Here is an 18491-nt window from a genome sequence, read left to right as displayed (position 1 = left end):
GATTTCTGGCAACCTGAAAAAGTTGAGCATATAGTATATGGATTATAAATAAAACTGAACTGTTTCTGTTCACATATTCGCCATCTTGACATATTTTCCCTCAATAAAGCAGAAAATGACGTGTGCACTTAAATGGAATCTACATTTATTACCTCTAAAGTTTAAAAGAACCTGAGGTCTCTTCGAAGGGGGAAGGCTTCATCTTCTACGAAGACATGGGGCTAGAGTCCCAGGTAATCTGCTCCTGGCAGTAGTTTGATTTCGGGGAGGTTGACAGTGCCATCACGAAGAGCCTGGCCAAAGGGGCCAGGATCCCACCATCACTGGTCCTTCCATAACCTCTAACATCTATGACACGGAAGCAATGCTTTGCATTGACAACTGCCAAGAAGACAATAAAGAATGTCTGTAGTTGTGAAAAAGTGATGCAGAATTATTAGGGGCCTTCATCACCACATGCTTCCCATCAATAGAACCAACACAGTTTGGCATGTTCCAGAGATGGTGGAAACTGGCATGTAGTCCTCTACCAGGGAATCCCAAATGGCCCCTGTGACTCCTACCACTAATACATTTAAAAACAACTACTGTAAATGGATTACTAGACGTTCATTTGGCTTGTCTGTAATTGGTATCAAGCTTTGCTTTTCAGGGTCCCATCTTAAGCAGACCTTCCCTTGTCCAGCCTGAAATACTGCTGGAACCTGACCTCATAAAGGGCCAAGATACTACAAACATGTCATCCAAATAATGTATTTAGTTACAGTTAGGTTTTATCAATCTTTAAATGGATAAATCCATTGAATTGACTACTTCATCTGTCATCCTAAATAATGATCAAAATCGAGTCGACTCCTTGTTTCGAAGCCTAGCAGTTTATGTGACTCTGAGGGTAATAACATTTCGTTTAAAAAGGTAAACTGTTTTCATGTAAAAAGAATATTCTCACACTAGCGTGATAGTTCATAATTCGATTTTTATTCCTTTCATAAATATAACATTACTTCGATGTCGATTGATTCACTAGCCACAGATTACTTTTTGGAGACCGGAATAAGAGTCGACTCCTTGTTTTGGAGAGTCACATAACATTAGTACCTGATTTGTTAAGTACTGAATTCACTTTAACTAAAAATTGTTTCGCCGTGATGTTCCAGTAAGCCTCGGCTTTCATGAACCTAAATTCGTACGACTGTTATACAGTCAGATCGAATCCGATTAAGCGTTTGATTTCGAGTCGACTCCTTGGGGTGACGTATCGAACAGCTATGGCGACACGTTGGTTCTGTCTTTGTGGACTTTAACTTTGAAAACAGAGGAACAACGTAGTTCTTGATCCGTCCAATCAGCGGCCTGCTCGTGAGAAGGGGCGGTATATATCAGCCAATGACAGCGCAAGGGCGGGGATATATTGCGCGAGGAGCTTTTTCTTTTTTCAACGGCTGTCAAACCTGAGGAGAAACTTTCGAAGTCTGACAGAAAGTTGATTTTTTTTTATGTAAAAAGACTTTTAAAAAGGTTGTTTTACGTGTTTTAGGTAGTTTTTAGAATTTTAAGTTATATATTTAAGTGTTTGACTACGTTGTTTTTGTATATTTTGTGTAAATACAGTATGTAAACGAATGAACTAAGTTACTGGCTAAACTCAAATGAATTAAGAAGCTACACAGTGAAACATCTGTGTGAAACATAATAGCGGCTGATTTGTGCAGCATATTTTTACCATTTAACAAAAAGAAAGTGAATAATTATGCATATTGGCAGTATTTAATGTCTAGCTTTATTTCTAAAAGATTATAAACAATTACTTTATCACACACATCAGACTGTATGTTGAATTTGACATTGTATTGGACATTATGGAAGAACAAAGAAGCTCAGGCGGAGAGGTAAACAATAAAAACTTTTCAAATAATCAAACACAAGTTCATGTAGACCATAATGCACCAGATGAGACTGAAGCAACTACTCATTTGTACAAAAGAAGATGGCTCATTGTGTGTCTGTTCAGCTCATATTCACTATGTAACTCCTATCAATGGATCCAGTACGGTATCATCAACAACATCTTCATGAAGTTCTACAACGTCGACTCATTCACCATCGACTGGATGTCCATGATTTACATGCTTACTTACATCCCACTCATCTTCCCCGTCACGTGGCTTCTGGACCTCAAGGGACTCCGAGTGGTGGCGCTGGCAGCCACGGCCCTCAACTGCGCTGGCACCTGGATTAAAGTGGCCAGCGCCAGACCTGACCTCTTTTTCGTCACCTTTCTGGGTCAGATCACATGTTCCATGGCTCAGGTGTTCATCCTGGGAATGCCGTCCCGTATCGCCTCTGTGTGGTTTGGATCCAACGAGGTGTCCACTGCCTGCTCCATTGGGGTCTTTGGAAATCAGGTGCGTAAAATGAGAATTAGCAAATACGATAAACAAGGTGTAGGCCTTAACTGAAAAGAGGCCGCCAATCAGAAGTGCTGAGTAGTGCTCATTGATTGATTAGAAGGATCTTGACCACTGCATTCAGTTTATGTACAGATGATGCTACAGTGTAGGCCCTACAATGGCCTTCTGGCATTTGCAAATTGTGTACTCTACAGTGAATAAGTTGTGCGTTTTGGGACACGTACTATTCTTTTTTTTTTTTTTTTTGGACCCACCTGTATGAATAAACCACCAAGTTAAGATGGACTGGTCTAGTGATCAGAAGGTTGCTGGTTGAAGTCCCACCACTGGCAAGTTCATATCGTTGAATTCCTCTTAACCTTTAATTGCTTGTTTTTGTTTACAACTGGACGTCAGTAAAACAATAAACGTGTTTTGTCAAACGCCAAAAGGGAAAATGTTTGTGCCGTACAGGCTGTTTAGAGTACATCATAAGCAGCTTTTTAACCACAACAGTTTTTTAGAGCTTGCATTTAAAAACATCAAGTGAGGGGCAGTTCAGCAGATGGAAACCCCTTGTAGATTAAATGAGTCAAAAGGAAATAGACCAAATGTGAAACACAGTGGACCTTGAGGCGGATGAAGTGGGGTTTGAATCCTGTCAGCCTGGAACAACAATCTAAGGCCACAATCAGTACTTAGAAGGAACTTATGTTCTGTAACCGCTGCAACTGTTTTATTGCTTTGACTTAATGACATCATGGTATTGTGAATTGTCTTATCTGTTTCTGGTCCTTCCTGTGATGGACTGGTGATTTGCCAGGGTGTTTTCTGCCTTTTGCCCAGTGAATCAGACCCATTGGGCAACCATCACCAGGATAAATTGATGGTTAAACAGATAATGAATGAATAAATGATTAGTATTTCTGTGTGAACTGTGGTGCTGTAGTCAGCATTATAGAAGTGGTACTGTTTATTTCAAGTTTCTAATGTTTTATTAATTCCATGAAATGGTGGAGTTATGTTATACAAACTGTAGTATCTGTGCTCTCAGGATGCCAGTGTATACTGCAGTACTAGCAGTCCTCTAACTGTGATTACTGTTCTGATCTGGGTGGAATGCCAGTGGGTTAATTGTTAACCATAACTGTACTGTTTGTGAATTTGGTATGTCTTGGCAAAGCTACTTAAAATGTTAAGTTTCACAAGAATGGGTTCTAATCAGTAATTGCAGTGCATGGCATGAGCTTTAAACCTCATTAGTGGGTCATTTGGAAAGCGAGGCACTTTGGGCCAAGTGTTGTGTTGAAACTCAGATTCCTTTAAGCAGGAGATTTGTGCAACAAGATCTTGAGTAATTCTTCTTATTCACAGTGGTCCAAATTGATATTGATAAAAGTATAGAATTATATAACTAAAATACACATACAAAGCTATATGATTTTCAAATAAACAATGTTTACTATTATATTTCACAACTCTGTTAGAATGCTGTGTTTTGAATGTCATATATTTAATAAGATGTACAGTGGGGGGTGTGCTGTTCTGGGTGTACATCATAATTTCAATACATTTTGTAAGACAAATACTGAAACGCATTTGTAAAAACTTTGAAACAGTAGGAAAAATATAGATAAAACAGACTGCAACGATTTTTTAAAATACTTTTTTGACTCTTTGATTTAATATATGAAGACCACAGTGTTGTAACCTGCAGAAGGTGGCTTGACAATGTCTTGCTGATAGAAGCAGGTTTGTACTCCTCAACATTAACAGTGCTTTTACAGAAGTGCAATTTACCCCCATCATTGGCTCTAACAACCCCCCCATCCCAATGCCATACCATGACAAATGCTGGTTTTTGAACTTTGCGTTGCTAAAAGTCTGAATAGTCCTTGTGTAGGGGTAGCCTAGTGGTTAAGGTATTAAACAAGTCAACAGAAGGTTTCTGGTTTAAGCCCCACAACCACCAAGTTACCAATTTTGGTTCGCTAAGAAAGGCTTGCGCTGTACCAGTCACAACTGTAAGCTGCTTTACATAAAGGCGTAAACATGATTTTGTTCAGTCGAAACTTATGAAAGAACTCGAATGTATCGGGGTTTTCTTGAACAAAGAAGTTTGTGTTCCAATCATTCCAATCTCTTCGGACAATATATGATTTATTTTTCTTATGTTTGTTTCCAGCTTGGAATTGCCATCGGGTTTTTGGTCCCTCCCCTCCTGGTTCCAAATGTTGAGAGCATGGATGAGCTGGCTAGTCATATTCGAGTTATGTTTTACATCACAGCAGGCATTGCAACATTCCTATTTATTATGGTGGTCATGGGTAAGGAACCCTGTTTAACTTTTGTGCATTTCATTTTAATATATTTTAATTTTTAATCTTGCTCACAGTTCACTTGTGTATGGTTAACATATGAGCCGTGACATTGGTGCATTGAATCAGTTGCACTGTATGTTTTAATGTATTCACTTAGAAGTTAATGTTTGGCTGCAGAAACCTTGTCATACCTTGTCTTTTTTTCTTTACTATAATATCACTTAAGCTGAACGGAAAAGATCTAGCTGGGCACGAGTTTAATAGATCATAGTACACATTCACCTAATCAAAATTAAGTAAATCAGCTTTCTTATGTACGGTTCATATACTGAATGCTTACATACACACTTACTAGCTACTGCTCCTAGAAACAGCAAGCTGGATAAGATTGTGTGTAATATGTCACTATTAAAACAGTCAGACGTGCTTATCCAGTGCGACTTGTGTCTCTCAGTTAACATTTCTCTACATGGTACAAAACACGTTTTTGTAAAACGGAACCAAATCTGCTACTACACATGCTCATGAAATCCAATGTGGCTAATCCTGATTTGTCATGTCAAACGCTAAACCAGTCATACCAATCACGGAACGCTTACCAAGCATCCTGGTCTGAACATTGTGTTCAGATTTCACTCGTGAGATATGATGGCACACGTTCCTTTTAGATGTAAACTACCATCTTATCAAGGTCCATGTTTGGATGCCTATTTACATGTGGACTCTCCTCTGGCATCAGACTTGAAGGAGCCAGATGAGACACAGACCAGCCCTGGAAAAGATAAGAAAGAAAAAACATGTTTTTCGGCCTTGCCCGTGACCTGATTAGGTTTTTACCCAGAAACAATGGACACATACAGTGTATCACAAAACTGAGTACACCCCTCACATTTCTGCAAATATTTCATTATATCTTTTCATGGGACAACACTATAGACATGAAACTTGGATATAACTTAGAGTAGTCAGTGTACAGCTTGTATAGCAGTGTAGATTTACTGTCTTCTGAAAATAACTCAACATACAGCCATTAATGTCTAAATAGCTGCAACATAAGTGAGTACACCCCACAGTGAACATGTCCAAATTGTGCCCAAATGTGTCGTTGTCCCTCCCTGGTGTCATGTGTCAAGGTCCCAGGTGTAAATGGGGAGCAGGGCTGTTAAATTTGGTGTTTTGGGTACAATTCTCTCATACTGGCCACTGGATATTCAACATGGCACCTCATGGCAAAGAACTCTCTGAGGATGTGAGAAATAGAATTGTTGCTCTCCACAAAGATGGCCTGGGCTATAAGAAGATTGCTAACACCCTGAAACTGAGCTACAGCATGGTGGCCAAGGTCATACAGCGGTTTTCCAGGACAGGTTCCACTCGGAACAGGCTTCGCCAGGGTCGACCAAAGAAGTTGAGTCCACGTGTTCGGCGTCATATCCAGAGGTTGGCTTTAAAAAATAGACACATGAGTGCTGCCAGCATCGCTGCAGAGGTTGAAGACGTGGGAGGTCAGCCTGTCAGTGCTCAGACCATACGCCGCACACTGCATCAACTCGGTCTGCATGGTCGTCATCCCAGAAGGAAGCTGACGCACAAGAAAGCCCGCAAACAGTTTGCTGAAGACAAGCAGTCCAAGAACATGGATTACTGGAATGCCCTGTGGTCTGACGAGACCAAGATAAACTTGTTTGGCTCAGATGGTGTCCAGCATGTGTGGCGGCGCCCTGGTGAGAAGTACCAAGACAACTGTATCTTGCCTACAGTCAAGCATGGTGGTGGTAGCATCATGGTCTTGGGCTGCATGAGTGTTGCTGGCACTGGGGAGCTGCAGTTCATTGAGGGAAACATGAATTCCAACATGTACTGTGACATTCTGAAACAGAGCATGATCCCCTCCCTTCGAAAACTGGGCCTCATGGCAGTTTTCCAACAGGATAACGACCCCAAACACAACCTCCAAGATGACAACTGCCTTGCTGAGGAAGCTGAAGGTAAAGGTGATGGACTAAACCCAATTGAGCACCTGTGGTGCATCCTCAAGTGGAAGGTGGAGGAGTTCAAGGTGTCTAACATCCACCAGCTCTGTGATGTCATCATGGAGGAGTGGAAGAGGATTCCAGTAGCAACCTGTGCAGCTCTGGTGAATTCCATGCCCAGGAGGGTTAAGGCAGTGCTGGATAATAATGGTGGTCACACAAAATATTGACACTTTGGGCACAATTTGGACATATTCACTGTGGGGTGTACTCACTTATGTTGCCAGCCATTTAGACATTAATGGCTGTGTGTTGAGTTATTTTCAGAAGACAGTAAATCTACACTGCTATACAAGCTGTACACTGACTACTCTAAGTTATATCCAAGTTTCATGTCTATAGTGTTGTCCCATGAAAAGATATAATGAAATATTTGCAGAAATGTGAGGGGTGTACTCATTTTTGTGATACACTGTATACTGATCATTCTAAAGATTTAATATACTCAGATTATTTAGGAATGGTGATCTATATAAATTGAATCATAATTAATCATCAAAAACTTCAGCTTGATCAATTACTGCTCCAGTACTTGTTTATATTTATACTAGTTAACAGGAGCATGAACTAGCTTTGTTTTTATTCCGTTTTTGCCTTTTGCCCCCATTTTTCCTTCTTAATCTAGTCATACTCAATCCCTCAGTTGGAACTTCCTCCTCTGCTGTACATCTGACATACGGGACATACGGGAGCTGCAGACTATCATACGTGCCCAACTGCTCCTTTTCACAACCTGGGCAGCTGCCCACCACTCCCGTCAGATGTGTTAGTTAGGTGTTGTGCCTACGTGGCCAGTCATGCCTGTGTGGCCACCTGACCGGTTTATAACACAGCTGAGATATCATTGTTGGTGGGCTAGTGCATTAGACCCTTGCACAACCTGAGCACCCCACATATACTTTTTTTAAGCACCTGTAAGCAGTGGGTGTGGCTGAAACACCTGAGCTCAATAATTAGAAGGGACATCCAAATACCTTTGGACACTTTCCGTTTTTGAGAGAAAATCGTATTTATTCTTGTTTTTCCAGGAATGGTTCTAAATCTGTTGTAAAGTTTATGGTTAATACGATCAGGTAGGATCAGCAGTTTGTATTTACCACACTGTGATTAAATGCTGCTGGCCTTAAATTGTGATTGTTCCTTGCTGTTTATCAAACAGATGATACTGTGCTCTAAGTCTGTTGTTGTTAAACCAGTTCTGGTGTTTTTTGTAAACCAGCTCTGGTGGTTGTCCAGTCCAACCCAATTGAAAATGGCCAATGAAATCAGTATAAACCTTTAAAACAATGATATCTCTTCTTTTTACCATCTTGGTATTGAGCTTGTGTGCAGCTGCTTGGCAGTGGGAACTGAATCCATAAAACTTCTGCTGAACAGTTCTTCTGCTGCTGTTGCTTTTTTAGCACACGTTTAGGAGATTGTGTAGAGATTATGAAACTGGTACATAAAACAAGCCAATCTGGATGATCTCTGGAAGAAACACTCATACACTAAGTACAATATATTACTATAGTATATACACTATAGTACAATATATTCACAGTAACTGTGTTTGTGTGGGTCAGTGTTTCAGGAGAGACCCGCTCTACCTCCGTCTCAGTCTCAGGCTGCAGCTCGTCTTATTCCTCAAGAGAGTTACTCATACTTCTCCTCCATCCTGCGTCTGATCCGTAACAAACCCTTCATCCTTCTCATCATCAGCTACGGTAAATCACACATTCAATACAGTCAGCCATAGAAATATTGACACTTTTGGTAAAGATTGAAAATAATGGTTGGAATTTGATCTTTAACTATTCCTAAATGAAAGTTAATTAATTTTAAGTAAATAATGTATATATTCGGCACTCGGGTAGAGAAGCAGTCTATTACGCTAGCCCACAACCTTTGAGTTTTGGGTTTGAATCTCTGTAGCTACACAGTTCTGGGTGTCCACACGTTGGCATTATTGGCTATGTGGCTGAAGGGTTGGGGGATTGCTGGTGCCCTGCCCTGGGTATTTCTGCTTTGCTCCCAGTGATCCCAGATAGAACAGGACCAACTGCAACCCTGACCAGAAAAAGCAGGCGGTGAAAATGATCTTTCTGCATTTAAACACACTGGGACACTCGGGTGGAACAGCAATAAACTACACTAGTCTGGTAGGCCAAACGGACTACCATTAAGAGGTGCACTTGTCAGTGTGCTCTCAGTGCCAGTCCCAAGCCTGTGGCACAAAACTATGTGGAGCGGAAAGATCTGCTCTGGTGACCCTGCATTCTGCTTTTAAACACACTCGGACATTTACGTTCTCTGATCGGCTTGTGGATTTGTGTTGTTTCTCTAGGACTGAATGTGGGATGTTTCTATGCTGTGGGTACACTGCTCAACCAAATGATCATCCAACACCATCCGGTAAGTATTCAACTGTTTTCAGTCAACTACTGTCCTGTTTAATACAACTCACTCACATTCATTCCTTTATGTTCAGGAACTGCTTTTAGGTTTTTTTATTTTTTTTTACTGGATTGTTTTAGGGTTGAGCTTCAGTTGAATTTCAATTCACCATCGGTCTTGTGGCTCTGGGTTTGGTCCTTACCTCCATTCACTGTCTGTGAAAACATTTTCCCAGTGTGTGCAGTTAATCTAGTTTATCACACCTTCAAAATACAGAGCAATCTCTAGGAATATCACTTTTTTTATCACAAAATTAAATCACCCAGTCCACCTTCTGCAGGATTCTACTTACAGTATGTATTTAAACATTGAGGCCATTGTTTCTGGCTGGCATTGGCTTCATTGTGATTAGATTTCAGCAGTAAGTGAAAATAAATAAATAAATAGTCGTAATTTTTTATTGGTTTGTTATTGGGGGGAGTAAATACTTTTTACAGCTGTGTAAACGTGTACATGTCTAGTGAGTTAAGATGTTCTTTCACTATCTGAAGTTAGAATTAGATCATGATTGGATTGGAGTTTGTTGTTCTACACTAACGTTCAAACTATTGTAAATGAGATCTGAAGTGAAATCAGCATGGTTACTCCACAGCTTTCCAAATTCGATTGCTGATGATACAGAACAGTCTTTAAGATCGCTGAGGGAACTGAGCCAAAGGGTTTTAGGAAGGGAAGCATTAAACATGATGACTAGGTTTGATTTGTGTGCTGTCAGTGCAGAAGTTCCTCATTTCATTTCACACAAAAACAGCTAATCAGCAGAAGTTAATAGCTAATAATACTAAAAAGTTGTAATGAAGTACTAATAATATGAAAACAAAGAAAATACTGAACAACAGTAGTGATGTTTGAAATGAATGTTGCGTATATAAATGTAAAGTCAGTTACAGTGGTACCTTGAAACTTAACGCCAATTGGTTCTGGGAGTCCAAATAATGTTTGGGAAACCTGTTAATGCGTTCCATGGTCCGGTGGAACTGCATATATTTTAGGCTAATATAAAATTATGTGGTTGTTTTTGAAACTTATACACTGAAAATAACACAAGTATATATTTACCTTTACTTCTTTATTCTTTCCTTTCGCTTCTTAATCGTGAAGATGCTGGATCTTGGAATACCGGATTTCTTTCAGTAAGGACGCATTCACATGAGAAGCAGCAAAATAGCTTTTTCGCTGGCTGTACTGCTATTTTTTATGGAGTGTGGCGGTGCACAAACATGAGAAATAAGTGAGACATTTTATTAGTTGCGAGAATTTATGAGCAGTAATAATTAAGAGAGAAAAAAAACTAAACACGTTGAGTTTAAGGGTACAATTTTCTCGACGAAGGGCGTTGAGTTTCAAAGATTTTCAGTTTAGGGGACGCGGAGTTACAAGGTACTACTGTATATATTTATTTTAGGTTAGGTGCGTGATTAGGCTGTAGAAGTGTTGAACCTGTGATAACCTGTGATAATGCTCTGGTGTTTCAGGGTGAAGAGGTGAATGCTGGAAGAATCGGCCTGACCATTGTCCTCGCCGGGATGGTTGGATCTCTAATCTGTGGACTCTGGCTCGACAAAACCAAAACCTACAAGTAAGAAAACACGTTCCATGTTTGTTCGATTTTCCTTCAATGCAAAATATGGAACAGGTAAACACCAACATGTTTAATTATACAAGTAACCAGACTCTCTCCACTGTGCACACACACTCTACACTGCACTACAATCCCAATTACTTATATTTAATTTACTGATTAAATATTACTATATCTAAACTACTAATATTTTTTTGAAAAGAGCAGTTACTTCTTAACACCATTGAATGCCATCCACTCACCTGAGTACTGTACTAGAAATGCAGTGGTTTTATTAGAGTTTTTGATCTGATAAGTGTATGTGTGTGTCGTCAGATAATCAACCTCAATGTCACTATGTTTGAATTGTTTATGTGGCAGCACGGTGACCTTTGACCTATTGGTATTTCTAATAGACTTGGTTTACTCCACCCTTAAAAATGTTTTACTTCCAGTCCAGAAAACATGTAAAATGTTAAAATCCTAAATCTATATATACACACCTACATCAATCAGCCATAACATTAAAACCACCTCCTTGCTTCTACACACACTGTCCATTTTATCAGCTCCACTTACCATATAGAAGCACTTTGTAGTTCTACAATTACTGACTGTAGTTCATCTGTTTCTCTGCATGCTTTGTTAGCCCACTTTCATGCTGTTCTTCAATGGTCAGGACCCCCACAGAGCAGGTATTATTTAGGTGGTGGATCATTCTCAGCACTGCAGTGACAATGACATGGTGGTGGTGTGTTAGTGTGTGTCGTGCTGGTATGAGTGGATCAGACACAGCAGCGCTGCTGGAGTTTTTAAACACCTCACTGTCACTGCTGGACTGAGAATAGTCCACCAACCAAATATATCCAGCCAACAGCCCCCCGTGTGCAGCGTCCTGTGACCACTGATGAAGGTCTTGAAGATGACCAACTCAAACAGCAGCAACAGATGAGCGATCGTCTCTGACTTTACATCTACAAGGTGGACCAACCAGGTAGGAGTGTCTAATAGAGTGGACAGTGAGTGGACACGGTATTTTTAAAACTCCAGCAGCGCTGCTGTGTCTGATCCACTCATACCATCACAACACACACTAACACACCACCACCATGTCAGTGTCACTGCAGTGCTGAGAATCATCCACCATCTAAATAATACCTACACTGTGGGGGTCCTGTGGGGGTCCTGACCATTGAAGAACAGGGTAAAAGGGGGTTAAAACAGTATGTAGAGAAACAGATGGACTACAGTCAGTAATTGTAGAACTAGAAAGTGCCCCTATGTGGTAAGTGGAGCTGGTAAAATGTACAGTGAGTGTAGAAACAAGGAGGTGGTTTTAATATTATGGTTGATCAGTGTATATGGTGTGTATAGGTATATGTGTATTTAATATTAGCGATTCTTAGCTAGCTGGTATGCTAAACTAATCACTACATTGTGTGCATTTAAAACTCAGACTGTGTACTACATTGGGTTGGAGTAATTGTGCACTTATTGTACATACTGTTGATTCAGTTGGATGTGGTTTGGAATGTAGTTGGTATACAATAAGCTGTTCTAGGATAGATATGAGTATGTTTGCAACTGTTTTGAATATTTTAATATTCTGGTATTTCTAATTTTCACTGATTTAGATTGTAATTTGTTCTGTTTGGGTTATTGTTTGTTGCAGACAGACAACGCTGGCCGTGTACTTGATGTCTCTGGTTGGTATGGTTGTTTATGCGTTCACTCTCGATTATCTCGATGATCTGTGGGTTGTCTTCATCACTGCCGGAGCTCTTGGGTAAAAAATACATTGTTCTTTCTGTTGTTTTTTTTCTTTTGTAATGTTGAGTTTGTATATTTAAATGTAATTATTTACTCTGTAAAACATTTAGTAACCAACTGATCATCTACGCCTACGAGCACACATGGGCCACGTGCACCTTGTGAGGCATGAAGTTGGGATCTACACTTTTGTACATTAGCCCTTTTATTGGAAGACAGTAGTGCATGTTTGTGGTCTCCAGAATCAGCCTTTGTCCTCTCTGCTGTCCTGTTGCCATCCAGTACTTGATACTAGCAGCTCTTGTTCCTGTGTAGGTTCTTCATGACCGGGTATCTTCCTCTGGGATTTGAGTTTGCGGTAGAGCTTACCTACCCTGAATCTGAGGGAACCTCCTCTGGTCTGCTCAACTGTTCTGCTCAGGTTTACTCATCCTTCTTTTCATTTAGAACCTAAACAAATGTATCTGCATTTTTATTTTAATGTTATCAGACAATGGGTGTGTTCGAAAAGCTAGTGTTCTCTCTACATAGACGGCATTTTACATCATCCTACGCGCGCTCCCGAGAATGAGGCTGTTCGAAATCCTAGATGCCTGAATATCCTCACTAGTAAGGTATCTTAACATTTCAATGTTATTTTGACTCAAGTTCTTAGTGATCAAGACAATCCCAGCATTCAGTGCGGCAGCTCTTCTCTCACAGAAATTGCTAAATGCGACTTATAAGTCATTGACTTATTAGAATCCTCTCTACTGAGGCAGCTGCCTATGTAGACAGTAAGACAGCAAGGCAGCTCCCTAGGTTTTCGAACACACCCAATGAAAGGTGCAAATAGTGCTGCAGATTTTTAACTTAATTTAATAATGTGCTAGCCCATTAGCGCTGAGATCCGAATCTCAGCTGAGCTATCATCTAACCGAGTATCCACACAGGCCTGTCTCTGGCAGGTGACTGACTGTGTCGGAAGGGGTGTGTGATATTTGTGGCTTTCTTAAATTTGTAATGAATAAGTTTTAGTGAAATAGTTTTAAACTTGTCTGTGTGTGTGTGTTTTAGGTGTTTGGGATCATTTTTACTATCTGTCAGGGGAAAATTATTAATAGATTTGGGACACTGGCTGGAAATCTCTTCCTGTGTGTGTTCCTGTTCACAGGAATGATTATAACAGGTAAAACCTATAAAAACAAACAAAGAAAACATGCCCTGAGAAGTAAGAGCTATTCTGTTCTTTTTTCATCCATTCTCTCCTCTTTTTCTTTGTGTTTTTACATTTCTCATTGTCATATTTTTCTTTTCACCTTTCTTCTCTTCGTATTCATTTGGTATCACCATCATAGTTTTAGCTTCTCTTTCACCTCCTCTTCTGGTGTGTGTGTGTGTGTGTGTGTGTGTGTGTGTGTGTGTGTGTGTGTTTTCAGCATTTATTAAGTCTGATCTTCGCAGGCAGGAGGCTAATCAATTAGCCAGAACATCCGTAAGTATTCAGCATGTAAACACCGGGTCGAATATTAACCTGATTAAGAAGATTTTATCGTCATTTCTAACAATTTATACAATAAACTGACATGTTTTGACTGGGGATAAGTAATTATTATGATAACTAATACTGCTCATACTACTGTGTGTGTGTGTGTCTGTGTGTGTGTGTGTGTGTGTGAGAGAGAGAGAGAGAGAGAGAGAGAGAGAGAGAGAGAGAGAGAAAATGAGAGAAAACTGTGATGCACCAATTTCTCAGCCAGTAAAAGTAAATAAATTGAATTGTTTGATGAAACATCTGCAATAAATCAGTGCTGATTGGCTCATTTCAATTGAAAGACCTGCTTAAGAATAATAAAATGGCCGCTCAGGTGGCGCAGTGGTGAAGTACGCTAGCTCACCAGAATTGGGTATCGTATCGAATCTCAGCTCTGCCTTTCCGGCTGTATGAACAACGATTGTTCAACTAGTGTGACTGCGGCCCCTGCTGGCTGACTGATGGCGCCTGCACAGGGCTGAGGAATAATGCTGATGGGGGTGTGGCCCTCCATGCACAGTGCCTGTCAGTGTATGAACTCGACTCGGTGAAAAATGCAGTCTGTACTGACTATGTACCGGAGGGGGCGCAAGTCAGTAGAGAGGCGTCCTCAGTCAGCGGTGAAGGGTCGAATCAGTATAGAGGACGCAATCAGGGTAATTGGATACGACTAGACTGGGGGATAAAAATGGGGGGGGGGGGGGGGGTCACTTATGTTGTAGGTCACTTATGTACATTACTTCTGCAGGTGGATGAGTGGGTAATGCTTTGAAATGGACAGGTGCCTTGTGCTGATTTTGGTGTGTGTTTGTGTGTGTGTGTGTGTGTGCGCGTGCGTGTGTGTGTGTACTGCATGCCAGTCTATGCATTCAGTCCCTATAGTCACCCCCTTGTTTTAAAATGTCTAATCCATCCTGTTAAAGCTTTTTCTGGCTTTCTCACATAGCAGTGATAAGTTGTGTTAACTTGATTTAAACACTGATAATCATGCTGATTGGTGACATTTTTGTTGATGTATGGATCATATCACCACCTGATTCCTTCACCAGGCTGCAGTTGCTCAGGATTACGGTGCCACGTGTCCTATTAACCCTGCACAGCTCTGATCAATCAAACAGAGCTCATTCTGCTTTCAGCAGCACATACAGGCTCAGGTAAATCACGCTAAGGCTTCCTCACGCATCACTCATGCTATCACGCTGTTGCTACATGCTGTAGGGCCTCATGCATCATTTTTTCACTTCCTCACGCTGCCACTCACTCATGCCAGAACACGCCGTTTTCATAAGCTTTTGCTTCTCTATGATCTCTGTAACTAGACCATCGTGCTACACAGCTGAACAGCCAGTACAGTTATGAAAAAACTGTGAAAGTGAAGCGAAGGCAAATCAATTTATTAATATTAGTCTGTGATCAATGGTATACTATAGTTACACATTATGCAGTACATATGATCGTGGGACACTGCAGGAAGCACTTATGTGTGCTGTATAAACAATTCCTGCCTATTATCAGAAAATACTCTGCATATCCAGTCAGTTTTGGTGTATCTGCATTTACAGGAAACAACGAATGGATCGGCTGTGAGTTCTGCTGTTGGACCTGCAACCAGGCTGTAAACGATGCATTTTCATTGTAGTCTGTATATATAATTGAGATTTTAGTTTTTTAGTTTAATTGATCAGATCTGAGTCCATTACCAAAAACAACTTTTTAATTAGAAGTCCAGTGTGTGTGTCCCAAACCACATGCTTGGTTTCCTTTATACTGCTTATATATACCACTATCAGTCCATTGTGTCTGTGTCCCAAGCCACACACCTTATTTACAATATAATGTAATATACACCTCTATAAATCCATTGGGGCTGTGTCACAAAATACACATCCCATTAGCAAATGCACATACAGTATATACCACTATAAATGCATTGTGTCTGTGTCCCGAAAAAAAATCCTATTATACAGTAAGTAATAGGTAAAGTTTGAATATGAGACTTGTTCTTGGTAGTGAACTCAGTTTGGACTGAAATTTTATATCATTTCATATCATGTGTACTTGTATTTAATCGATTTGCTTCTCATTTCTGTCTGATGAGAACGGAGCAGAAACGGGTTTAATTTCATTTTTCTATCCAAGTTGCACTTTAGCCCTTGTGGTAAATTCCAGAATCTGAGCCGAAGTATTAAGCAAATAATAAATCAAATTCAGTACATCTGTTCAGAAAATCTCAGGTTTAATGCTTGCATAAAATATGATCTTGGTTGGAACAACCATGTGAAGAATTTATCACTTTAACATACATTTTTTAAAGATTGTTATACATTTTCCCAGATTGTATTTGAGATTCTCTCATACAGAAGGCCTCTTAAAACCTAAATGACTTTGTGTGCATCAGCAAATTTACCTTCATTTAAATCGGACGTTAATTAAATGAATATTTCTCACTAATCAAAACTATTAATAAGCGATGATTAAATAAAAGGTGCCTTCAAATATAAAAAAGAACATGCACTTATATTACATTTACAGACTCAGGGTCGCTGTACATCACACACGTGGGATATTAAGATCGTGAACAGGAGGAAACAATGAGTAAGCAGATTAACTGAGACTGAGAATATGGGGGAGACAGGGGGTCACTGCAGCTGTTAAAGTATTAGGGAGACGTGTGAAGATTTTTAGTTTGTGTAAGTTGTCTAAGCACAGTTTTGAATACGCTACAGTTTTCTAAGGGATTTAAAAGGAAGCACTAAAGAAAGTGAGTTGCAATAATCAGGATGTGATAAAGGCATGAATCAGTATTTCTACATCATGAAAACAAAGAGAATCGAAGGTATGCAATATTGCGAGGGTGGAAAAAAAGCAGATTTGATAACAGAATTAATGTGTGACTGAAAGGAAAGTCAAGGGTGACTTCTAAATTCTGAACAGTAACAGGAGGGAGTTATTCTGCCATGTAAACTTATACCATCTAAGACTTTTATGATTCACTTTGACTTGACAAAAATAAAAACAAAATTAAATCAAGCTGGACTTAGATTAGTCCACTTTTTGATTTTTTTTAAGGCAGTTTACTGTGGTGGGAACGATAGCCGATCTAAAAGGCGTAAACAGATTATCAGTGCTCGTGTGCTCATAGTTGTCTTGCGACTACATTTTTCAGAAGCTTGGTAAGAAAGGGAAAGGTAAACATTGGGTTATAGTGGCCAACTAGAGTGGCATCTAGAGTAGGTTTCTTTTAACTATAGGGGTAATACTGGCTGTTTTCAGCAAGGTAGGAACCTGACCAGAGTGGTGAACAATTCACTCCAACAGAAGTACGGGTTGCAAACGCTGATAAACAGACTTTAAGTAATGATATTGGTGCAGGGTCAAAAGCACTGGTGGAAGTGCTGCATTCCATGATCAGTTTTCGAATGTCGGTGTAAACAAAGTTAGGAGATAAAATGCATTAGTCTATAGTGCAGTTAAATGGAGTTATTCATAAATGGTCAGAATTTGGTTTTGGAAGAATTGAAACTTTTTGCACAAGGTAGTAAAGCCTGTCCGTGTAAAAGAATAATGATGGAGGAGCTTACTGATGGTTTTAAGTGGATTATTGGACCTACTACTGCCATCATGTTTTATTCCAGATAGATTCGATTATCTGGCAGTATTAAGAGCTTAATGACAAAGCTTAATGTCTGGAACAGGCCAGTTGCTGAATAGAAGAGAGTCAGTAGGGCAGTTTCGGAATGACTGTTCCAGCATGGATGATACCACCCAGTAAAAGCACAATCCTAACATCCCCACTTCAGATGCTCAGCCAAATTAGACACATTGTCCTGCCAACTGGAGTTCAGCTGAGACCAGTGTTTAGCACTTTCACGTCACTAAAAGCCTTTGAACTTCTGTCTGTTCTCTAGCAGGGTGCTAATAATTCTGGACATGACTGGAAATCATTATTTTTTGTGTTTTGTATCAAACTGTTTTGTGTATGATGATTTTAGTAGGACAACAGAAAAAAGATAGACTGAAGATTTACTGATCAAATGTTTTGCTGTGAAGTGATTTTTTTATTATTAATTCATGAAATTAATGTTTTTGTAACAAATTAAAACTTTACATTTTTCTGTTTAGAAATAACAGATTTTTTTGCACAAAATTGTAAAGATCTAGCTTTAATGTTATTAAAATAACTAATTTAAAACATTTACTCTTGTTGCCTTTTTAATTAATGAAAAGACCTGCGTGTTTCATGGTGCATTAGACTGTAGTTAAATGCATAAATAATCTGAATAAATGCATAAATAATCTGAATAAAGATTTTTACAGGTTTTAACAAGTCAAACATTTATTATATGTATTCTGAATGTTTAATTCAGTAAATAAACAAATCTCGCATCAAAATGTGGAGTTTGTTCCTTGTAGAGAACATGCTCCCTTAATACAGACTACCATGTCGTTGCCATGTTAGTATGAGTG

The 18491-nt window shown here is 39.6% G+C and overlaps 1 protein-coding gene across 2 annotated transcripts; it reads left to right on the top strand.

The window, feature by feature from the left end:
* Window positions 1–1795: 1795 nt before the first annotated feature.
* On the top strand, window positions 1796–18218 carry flvcr2b (FLVCR choline and putative heme transporter 2b). 2 transcript variants are annotated; one of them, XM_063001056.1, is made up of 11 exons: window positions 1796–2405; window positions 4576–4717; window positions 8310–8450; window positions 9071–9138; window positions 10656–10759; window positions 12414–12527; window positions 12827–12932; window positions 13568–13679; window positions 13930–13985; window positions 15074–15178; window positions 15587–18218. In XM_063001056.1, exons 1-10 carry the CDS (start codon window positions 1860–1862, stop codon window positions 15128–15130), a joined length of 1446 nt encoding a protein of 481 aa, XP_062857126.1. In that variant the 5' UTR covers window positions 1796–1859; the 3' UTR covers window positions 15131–15178; window positions 15587–18218. The 2 variants fall into 2 exon arrangements, with proteins under 2 accessions (XP_062857126.1, XP_062857125.1); XM_063001055.1 differs by lacking the exon at window positions 15074–15178.
* The last annotated feature ends 273 nt before the right edge of the window (window positions 18219–18491 follow it).

The sequence above is a fragment of the Trichomycterus rosablanca genome, chromosome 9 (genome assembly GCF_030014385.1).
Source record: "Trichomycterus rosablanca isolate fTriRos1 chromosome 9, fTriRos1.hap1, whole genome shotgun sequence".
NCBI lineage: Eukaryota > Metazoa > Chordata > Actinopteri > Siluriformes > Trichomycteridae > Trichomycterus > Trichomycterus rosablanca.
The sequence above is the reverse complement of the archived record's forward strand: the minus strand, read 5'-3'. Positions and strand labels throughout refer to the sequence as shown.

Bases quoted from the DNA above. Each gene is read 5' to 3' on its own strand.
- flvcr2b (XM_063001055.1), top strand. From the start codon at position 1,860: ATGGAAGAACAAAGAAGCTCAGGCGGAGAGGTAAACAATAAAAACTTT. The intron at 2,406-4,575 runs GTGCGTAAAATG...GTTTGTTTCCAG, and splicing joins TTGGGGTCTTTGGAAATCAG to CTTGGAATTGCCATCGGGTT. The intron at 9,139-10,655 runs GTAAGTATTCAA...CTGGTGTTTCAG, and splicing joins TGATCATCCAACACCATCCG to GGTGAAGAGGTGAATGCTGG.